The sequence below is a fragment of the Cryptomeria japonica genome, chromosome 3 (genome assembly GCF_030272615.1).
Source record: "Cryptomeria japonica chromosome 3, Sugi_1.0, whole genome shotgun sequence".
NCBI classification, from domain to species: Eukaryota; Viridiplantae; Streptophyta; class Pinopsida; order Cupressales; family Cupressaceae; genus Cryptomeria; species Cryptomeria japonica.
Window position 1 is genome coordinate 43,274,561 of NC_081407.1, and position 10,447 is coordinate 43,285,007.

General features: G+C 36.7%; 1 protein-coding gene across 1 annotated transcript in view; it reads left to right on the forward strand.

Annotated features, from left to right (window-relative positions):
* The window catches only part of LOC131033216 (SNF2 domain-containing protein CLASSY 2), an 84,593-nt gene extending 75,483 nt beyond the window's left edge, over positions 1-9,110 (forward strand). Inside the window, exons 2-4 of the mRNA XM_057964381.2 lie at positions 375-3,446; positions 6,628-6,801; positions 6,971-9,110. Coding sequence (XP_057820364.2) covers positions 375-3,446; positions 6,628-6,801; positions 6,971-8,920 — 5,196 coding nt within the window. The 3' untranslated portion in view covers positions 8,921-9,110. The remainder of the gene's footprint in view (positions 1-374; positions 3,447-6,627; positions 6,802-6,970) is intronic.
* The last annotated feature ends 1,337 nt before the right edge of the window (positions 9,111-10,447 follow it).

Here is a 10,447-nt window from a genome sequence, read left to right on the forward strand (position 1 = left end):
TATATCTTGCTTTTACCAGGGTTTGTTTTGGACATCTAATTCGACTGCCACACTTTGAAAAAAGGGTCCTGTCTATCAGCGATACAATTCTAACAGAGCTGTTTGTCAGATGCCAAAGTCTCTTCTGTAAAGAATAGAATGGGAAAATATTCAAAAAAGAAAATCTGTGTATATAATTATAAATAAAGACTATGAAAGAAATTTGTAAGCTTCAAATATGGAATGAGAAATGTTGCCTGAAATTGATTATGTACTAGTTCTTGTCAAGAAAGCAATTACAAATAAAAAAAGTACCATTTAGCAATAGATTATAATTTCTTTATCTATTTGCTTTCATACTCTAAAAGAATGCTTATCGGATGCTTCTTATGCAGGCATGGTATGATGCAAAAATCATAAGTAGTGACAAGAAACCACATCGAGATGGCTGTGACTGTAAGTTCTATGTGAAATTTTATCGGGCTAATAGGGAGGATGTGCTTGATCTTGAGCATCGGCCACTATTTGGAAGCAGAAAAAGAAAAGTAGGGATTGAAAGCATTGCAATTCTGCAAGCACCTTGCCAGCTAGAAGGGAAGCCCTCTATAATCAACAAACCTGTAGAGACATGCATTGAAGATTCTTCAACAATACGTGTCCCAGCAGTTGCTAGCAGATCTATGAAATTACATATTGAAGAACTCATTTCCTTTTCTGTTAAGCAAGGAGTTGTTCTTGAAATCAGTTTAAAACTGCTTGAGGAAAGTGATCTTAATGATCCACATGAAGATGATGCACTTGGCCTCAGGGATAGTGGTGACCAAGTTAACTTGTTTCATTCTAAATTCCAGTTGGGTAAGGATGGTGACTGTGTTATGATCAAGCAACAAGGAAGCATGCCAATTATCTCTTCCAATAAAGATATGGGATGTTTCATATTGTGTATAGATAAGTACCATGCATGTCAGGTAAATTTGCAATTTGATGACCAAAAAGCTCCAGAGAAATTTAGTGGGAAGCCCGATTGCAATGATGGATGTGACAATTCATGGATTCAAAATGGTTTGTCAAAGATATCCCAAGAGTCTCAAAATGAAAATACCATTTCCAGACAGTCTGAATGTTTAACAAAACAAAGTGAACAGTTTTCACCTCGAAGAAAATGCAAGCCAGTGAGCAATCATCTTAACGGAAATACATGTTTTCCTGGAAAGTTGGAAAATCACAGAGATCAGGTGAGCAAGGTTAACATAACAACCAGATGTCCATCAACACCCGCAAGGAAGAAGCGTAAAATTATTGCTAGCTCTCGACGGTCACGGTATTTGCAGGCTCAAGCTCAAGAAATTGAATATAGACAGGGGAAACAAAAATTGACATTACTGGGGCAGGGCATCTTAAAAAGAATGAGAGAACCGCGTTATGATGTTTGCATTATTAGGCGCTCTAAGCGCCTGAGAGAACAGGCCCAGAAAATTCAAAATAAACTCTTACAGATTCAGAAAGAAAAGGTACTGATGAAATATGAAATGCAAAAGGCAAGTTGTCAGAAGAGGAAAAACAAGGAAGTGGTGGGAAGCAACCCACCATTCAGCAACGTGGAATTTTCAAACATAAATAGCAATATAAATGTGAATGCATGCTTTGACCTGGAAGCAGTTGGGATTCCAACTGAAAAATGGATAGAGAATATACCTGCAAATATATTAGGCATAGACATGTATACAGAGACATGTGACACCACAAATTCAGGAATTTGTATGACATTAGATCTTGTTGAATTGTCACGTGATGAGTATAAAACAAGGGATATAGAGAACAGTGAACCTGTTGTACCTGAGATGGAAACTTTGGCCATCACAATGACACCAGACATCGCTATATCTCAGGAGGAAATCATTGATAGGCGTTCACTGATTCCTATAGAGGTTGGAGATGGATTCAGTATGGAAATGTCTAGTGAAGGTACAGAAAGTGAGTTTCCAATGGTTATTGCAGATTTCAAACAGTCAAGGATGCCAATTAGTGATGATATGATTCCAGCAAATTCATTGGAATTAGAAAATTCGGAGAGAGATAACAAATGTATACATAATCTAGATAATGGAGGGAGTCATGAAGTAGAGGTCTCAAAGAAATCAATCCCACTTGATATGCAGAACAATGAAACTGCTTTTCATAAATACTTGCTGAACAGAAGTGATAAATGTATGTATATGGAGGAAAAAACGGAACAGTTTGAAATAGAGGATGCCAATGGCACTGCACCTAAACTAGAAGACTACAATCCAATACAGATAAGTGATCCTGAAAGCCCAATATTTGCAGCTATGGGAGATGATAGCAAATTTAATCAGAAATGTAACACCATCTGTATTGAAGAAGCTAGTACTGAAAATCATATGGAGAAAGTAAGTGCAATGGCATCACATGTTGATATATCCTTAATGGTGGATAGAGATACAACTTCATTGATTTCTGTAAATTCAGAAGAGCCAAACAAAGAGAATAAATGTCGAAGGAGTCTCAAGGAAAAACCAAAAATCAAACAAGAGGCTCGAAATAAACAAGGACTTCGTTCTGCTGGCCAGAATGAAATTGCCAATGAGGGTGGGCTAGAAGAAGGCGGCTTTGGTACTAAGAGTTTTTCAAAATTAATAGACAGAAGTTCACGAGCAGATCAACCAACTCCCTTCCATAGTGAGATACACACTTTGGGGAACCCTGAATATTTGCAGGAAGTAACTAAAGCTGGCAATGCAAGTAACATCGCCCTGCAAATTGGAGGAAATGAGTCTATGGAGACAGACAACATAGGGACACAATATGTAGTAGTTTCCGATAGTAGAGATAGTGAGGAGGTTAATGCTAATAGTTGGATAGAGGAAGTAACTCCAAGTGTGCCGCATGCAAGTGCATCCAAAGGGACAGTTCAGAAAACATCTCCAGTGATATCTATAATCTCAGATAATGCAAACAGAATGTTTGAGCATCAAAACTATTTCAAGGACAGAAAGAAGCAGTTGGGAGCACATCAAAACTATTGCAAGGACAGAAAGAAGCAGTTGGGAGCAGTTCTGCATGGAAAAAGAACTGTATTCTTAAGCAAAGAAGAAAATGATCTACGTTCTAGTGCAGAGAGAGTGAATAATCATTATGTGAATATGTCAACTGTAAATGTAGCATTGAAAAGAAAAGATCTTTCAGAGGACATAAAAATGAAGTTTCAACGGCTCTCTGCATCCATAGAATCTGAAATTCATAAACCTTCCCCTCCTGTTCTTGTCAGATGGTCAATGATAGAGAAAAAAAATGAGGTCCATGAAGGTTTTATATCTGATCTAATTATCAATGAGGATGGATTTGATTTCAATAGCACAATAGAAGAGAAAAGTTCTGACCTCAAGAATCTTTGGGAAGAAATGGAGCGGACACTAAATGGGGATCTTTGTGATTCAGAAAACATGGTACGTGATAAACTATCTTCAGGAGCCTCCTATTATATCACTTTTTTAATAGGATATGTATATTTTAAGTAAGCTATTTATGTATTATGTGAAGGTGTTCTTAGTTGTTCAGGAATAGTGTAATATCCCGGATATTTTTATTTTTTTTAAGACCAATAATAATCATCCACAAACAGATAACTCGTTAAGGTTAGAAAACATAAACTCAAAGCTTGCTGAAAATTGCAACCCTTCCACTTTCTGATCACCAAGTGCCCAATATTGGAAGGTGAGAGCATACGGTGAATAGGGGATCGTTAGATCACAAATCTGCTGAAAAGCTGAAGTGAATACAATACTGGGCGGCAAGCCAGCCCTTTCTGCTTATCCAGCGGGAAAGCAAGAAGCTTGGCGGTGAACCAGCCAAGAGAAACATACAACAGACACAAATCACTCAAACGTGGTATTTTAGCAGGAGGATTGAATTACAAATAAACTCAACTCAACTGCTTATGCAGCGGGAGGACCATTACAACCAATCATCACTCGACTGCTTATGTAGCGGGAGGACTGAATTACAATTTAACTGAAATAGGCAGCAAGCCAACCTCTTCCACTTTTCAGCGGGATGATAGTTTACAAGCCAGAATGGTTAGTAGTACGACTACTTAACCTTACAATAACAGAGAGAGTGAGAGTAGAAGAGAAATGTTGAACATCCAAAATAAATAGCATGAAATTCTGCTAACATCAAATCTACAGGCTGGAAATGTAAAACCAACAACCTATGAACTCACTAAAACACTCATAACTCTCTCATTACTCACCCAACTCACCCCAAATCAGTTCTAAACCAATACTATACCCACAACAATGAAAACAAACCCAAAGGAAGCTATCAAAACACTCTCATTTATTTAGCATGCATCCCAATGCACTTCCTAAACCCAACGCCTAACTAGAGAATTTCAATTTGCATTATAAAATTCCATACTCAATGCAAGGTGCTAAAAACTTACAAGATGAATCGCCAGTGGCAGGAAAGATGGATGAGCCGGTACCCAGAATGATGGAATCGCCTGGCCAAGAGGTATGAGCAAAATATAGTTTCAGCAGCTCCGCGACCAGCAACCAGAAAACACTCCAATCCCACACAAAACACTCCACAATCTGCAACTCACTCATCAACAGCACTGGAAATACAAGGACACAGCTAAGTACTATCTTCCAAGTACGAAACTGAGACTTAGCTAGGAAGCCACACTTCGAAGCTCAGATTTTTCAATCGCCAATCCAGCAGCATAACGATGCAATTTTCATAGATAACCAAAATGAGAGCCCAAGGCTCTTATTTATAACTTCTAACTCCACCAAAACCAAATGCAAATGCTCACAAATGCGCCCAAATTCAACTTTCCCATTTGCATTTCATTTACCCAAGGATGGCGCCATACTTTAAGTCAAAAACCACGCTAAGCAAGCAAAAACCACAATTTGACTTAGCAAGTACTTTTGTTGAGTAAAATAACATCTCCCATTTTAATATTGGCGTCCCTTTCCAGACATAAACAATTCGCCTAGCATTTAGGAGACATTATGCGCAATTTCCAAAGTCATTAATCAGTAGTAAAAATAATCAAATTAATTAAATATTAAACCTTAGGATAAGGAAATAATATTTAATTACATCACTTATGACTCCAATACTGAGTATTAACAAAACCAGGATGAAGCTAAGCAAGGAAGACCACTGAACTGCTGTAGGATCGGGACCCTGTCCACTGCCAAAAATAGAAACATTCCATACTGCCACTTACTAAAAATAGTAAGTCATGAACTACTGCTCCGAAAAGCATGATCTTCGCACCTAGTGACAGAGCATGGAGAGATCAGTAGGACAGTATCACCAAAACAGCCAACCCCTGACTTACTAAAAATAGTAAGTTCTCGCCTCATCAATGTTTGACCCTCATTCTTCATTCCACATAGCCTACGGGTCTCAGGAATAGGCCAATGGACCACTGGAAGTACATCAACGAGAAGGGGACATTACAAATAGAAATAATAAGAGTCCATGCACAACACCCCTCTATGTAGTAAGTACTCAACAAAGTTATGACTGGCTCTAAAGTGCATGAAAAAGTAGCTCCAGGAAAATAGTTTCTAATTTACAAGTTTTCTTAGGCAAAAGAAAAAACAATTTCCTAGAAAAGATTAGATTGAAAATTTCAATGAACTAGAAAGCAATAGATTCCTCGCTTGAGATCTTCAATGCAACATAGCAAATTGTTCATTCCTCAAGTCCAAGCATCTGTGTCATGATATTGGTTTTATTCTGATTGTGAATTATCACAAGTTTCGTTGACATAAAAACTTATCTTTCAATAGAACAGATAGAATTAAAATTCTTGCATTACTTAAGATGAATGTACACATCCAATTATATAATTGATTGTTTCATTTTCTGTTCCTTACTTTCATTTTCTTTTCATTGCAGCTTCCTTAGTTGATTTAACTTGGACAGCATAGCATTTCATATACAATGTGTCATACGCTTAGTTTGTCTGTCTTGTTCTATGCATTAGCATTTGGCTTCGGTTTCTATACTCTAGACTGTAGGCCATAATTCTACAGTAAGAATCCTACAGATTTTTATAATGCAATTCTTCTAATGTTTCATGACAATTTCCTAATGTAGTGGTTTGCACTTTGTATAAATACAACATAATGAACATTGACCATCGACCTTAACATTTAAAGGTATAATCATAGACTAGGATCCCAGCTATTGCCCATTGTTCTGAGTATCATTAAAGGCATGCGTAGAAATATTCTGACTATAGATTAGCATTCATTGTTTCATTTTCTATTCCTTACTTTCATTTACTTTTCATCGCAACTTCTGTACTTGATTTAACTTGGACATCATGGCATTTCATATACAATGTGTCATACAGTTAGTTTTGTCTGTCTTGTTCTATGTATTATCATTTGGCTTCTCTCTATCAAATCACATCTATGAATTTCCATGTGGTGTCATCTGTGATCCTTGTTTATTATATTTTGTCACAAAAATGGCATGGAAGCAAGGTCTCATACACTTTTGAAACAGAAACCTACTTCTAGAGTCTAGACCATAATTATACAATAAGCATACTATTGGTTTAAATTCTAATATTCTACTTTTTTTTAATGGGGATAGCATCCAACAGACAGAGCATCAGCTGGTAATTCAGCAGAAGCAGAAGCAGAAGATGATGCATATAGTCATTTTTGCATAAGCGAGCATGAATTCATCTTAGATGAAGAGATTGGAATCATATGTCGAATATGCAATTTTGTGAAAACAGAGATAAATAATGTCAGTGCACCATTTGTAAGTAGTACTATATTCCATCACTTGCATGATATAGATACTTTTTCTAATTATACAAGAACAAAAAATTTGGTTTACATGTCATATTTGGTTACAATTGGAAAATTGGCAGTTGTATGATTTTCATCATAAGTGTGCTGATGTTCTCTATGTGCTTTTCAATCTAAAGCAACTCTGGAATTCAGAAACAATTCGGAGCCGCTCAAGAGATAATTTTTACATGGATAGGAATTTTGGAGATATTGTAATTCCAACATTGGATGATGACTCACCATGCAGCCAATCTAGCAAAATTTCTGAAAAGCATGATTCTGTGTGGGAAATAATTCCAGAATTGGAAGAGAAAATGAATGCCCACCAAAAGCGAGCATTTGAATTTCTATGGAGAAATCTTGCTGGTTCATTAGTCCCAGAAGAAATCGAGGCTTCAGAGAATGATATTGGGGGTTGCATTATTGCTCATGCTCCAGGGACAGGAAAGTCCTTCACGATCATAAGTTTCCTGCAGAGTTACATGACTTTGTTTCCAAGATGTAAGCCACTTATAATTGCCCCGAAAAGTATGCTATATACATGGGCAAGGGAGTTCCAAAAGTGGAATGTTAACATTCCTGTATATATTCTAAATTCATTGAGAGATTTTAAGAGAAAGGAAAATCCTCTCAGGATATCAGCAATGCTGAAGTCATGCAAAGCATCCCTCAGACAGATTTACAATGTTCATTGCATTGCAATGCTACATGAGTGGCATAAGAAGGAAAGCGTTCTGGTTTTAAGTTACCCATTGTTTTACACTTTGACAAATGAAGAAAATGCTAATTCTGAAGAAAGAATGCTAATTGGAAAGTACCTTAGCAGAAGTCCAGGTCTTTTAATACTTGATGAAGGGCACATTCCACGGAGCCACAGGTCAAAAATTTGGAACTTATTGATGAAAATAAATACAAGGTTAAGAATTTTGCTTTCAGGAACCTTGTTTCAAAATAATTTTGAGGAATACTTCAACACACTTTGTTTGGCAAGACCAGCATTTGTTGATCGCATTTTGCGATGGAGAAGGCACAGAAGCAAAGGGATTGAAGAAGAACAAAAGGAAAAGATAGCCAGACGCTATTTTGTTGAGGAAATTGCAAAAAAGATCAATATCAGGAGCATGGAGAGAGGTACATGTCGTCAGTTGTTAAAATCCATGACTGAAGACTTTATTGATGTTTATAAAGGGGATGTTTTAGGTACCCTCCCTGGCTTAAGAACCTATATGGTCATGCTGCGGCCAACTCATCTCCAAGAGACACTTCTCACAAAAATAGATGAAACAATCAATGTAAATAATGGTTCATCTCTGGAGCTGGAGTTCCTGGTCTCTATTGTCTCCATACATCCGTCACTTTTCAACGATCTTCTCTTCACAAGTAAGTACTTTAGCACTGACTATCGTAGCCTGGAAAGATTCAGAAAATATCCCGATCAAGGGGTGAAATTGAAATTTGTGGTCCAGATCATGGAGCTCTGCTCTTGTAAAGGGGAAAAGGTACTGATTTTCTGCCAGTACATTCCACCTCTGTTACTGCTGGAGGAAATCTTTCAGAGTCATTTTCATTGGTCCAAAGGTGAAGAAATTTTACTGCTCGAGGGTAAACACTCATTGGATGAACGTCAGGATGTAATTGACAAATTCAGTCAGCAAGGAGGAAAGGCACGTGTCCTTCTGGCATCCATCAAAGCTTGTGGTGTAGGTGTTAATCTGACAGAAGCTTCAAGGGTTATCCTTCTTGATCCAGTATGGAATCCCTCTTGCTCAAAGCAAGCTATATGCCGAGCTTTTCGCATGGGTCAAAAGAGGTTTGTTCATGTATATCAACTGATAGCATTTGGAACTCTTGAAGAAGAGAAATATGAGAAAAGTGTGTGGAAGGAAAGAATGTCAAACCTGATATATTCAAGTGATGGTAGACAGAATGTTGAGGCTCTGAATATTGAAGATGATGTGCTCAGGCAGCTGGTGGAAGAAGACGGGACCATGTTCCAGAGAATCATGGAACAAGAGGATATTCAGAAACACAAGGATTCCTCTGATGACATGGAAATTGACATTGATGATATATTACCCTTGGACTGAACTATAACTTAAGTTGCAGACTATCAACTGAACTTAAGTGTATAAAATAGTGCAAACGATGACCACTATTAAAAAGACATGATAAATGTATACTCTGATTATTGTTTTAATAGTTTATTGCTCCCTTATACCCTCATATTCAAAATGTGAACCCAGTTCTGACACCATATGAAATGATTTTGATTACGTACATGAGACCCTTGATTTATAGGAGCACAAATGTTACAGATGTCTTAGCCACCACAAGGAGCTCAAGTCTGAGAAAAAACTAAAAAGCTGAAATGCCACAATTTCTAATTTAAGTTCCCAGACATGCTCCATGTGAAGTTTGTAGTCATTGAATGATAAATTCATCAGATCAGAATTGATATTTCAAAAGATACAGGTAAATCATGAAGTTTACTTTGAGTCTAGCAGGTTTATTGTGCACAATTATATTCTACGTAACAATAAAATATTTAACTAAAAGTAATGCATGCTACTTAATATCAACCTGTTTTATGCTACCACCTTTCAATCCTGTATAATAGCCCCCCCTTTCTATATTTTCAATTCTCCTTTGTCCCATAAACACATATTACACTTCAGACTATCATCTTCATATCTTATTTTTGTCACTGAGCTGATGGGCATTTTTACATAACTTGGTAAATAAACTAGGTGTGGAGATCAATTTTGGAGTCATGAAATCTGTTGGGCCTTTAGTATTCTTAACCATAAGAAATTTGTCTATCTCAAGTATCTAAATCTATATCCACAATTTGATAGTGTCTCCAAATATCATTGGCGTTTGCCATGTAATGGTTATTCTTCCTAGTCAAACCCCTTAAGCCAATTTAATGATTTGAACAAGCATTGGAGTTTGCCGTGTAATGGTTATTCTTCCTAGTCAAACCCCTTAAGCCAATTTAACGATTTGAACAAGCATTAAAGACATGTCAAGCAACCATGTAGTGTGCCAAGTTTGTCACTATGATATTGATATTGTGTTATGATGCTCTTGAAGTAATAATGCACTGATTTAAACCAAAGATGCTTGTTGGATCTCAAGCCCTAAAAGTGAATTAGGGTTTGTCTTTTTTACAATACCTTAGCATGCAATTGACACATCCCATGCAATTTGACAAGTAATAGCTAGTAGGAAGATAATCAACCTTTGAATATAAATGAATTTGAATTTAAATCAACCTTTAAATATAAATGAATTTGAATTTAAAATTTTGTGGTTGAAAACCACAATTGCAAATCTAAACTTGATTTAAATCCATGCCTATAATTTATCATCTCGAGTTAGGAAATGGAAGATATGCAAACCAAATCTAAGCCTAAGGATGAATGTCAATTTTGGTTAAGAAATCTACCATGTACGCTACCCATTGGAGGACTCAAGACAAACAAGTCAAAGTGAGTTTTATAAAGACATGGACGCTAGATTCAAATTAAAATAATCCACGTGGAAAAAAAAAGGTGAATGCAAGTGGCGAAACCTTACAAAACTTAATCATTATGGTGGGAAAATTGCAACAA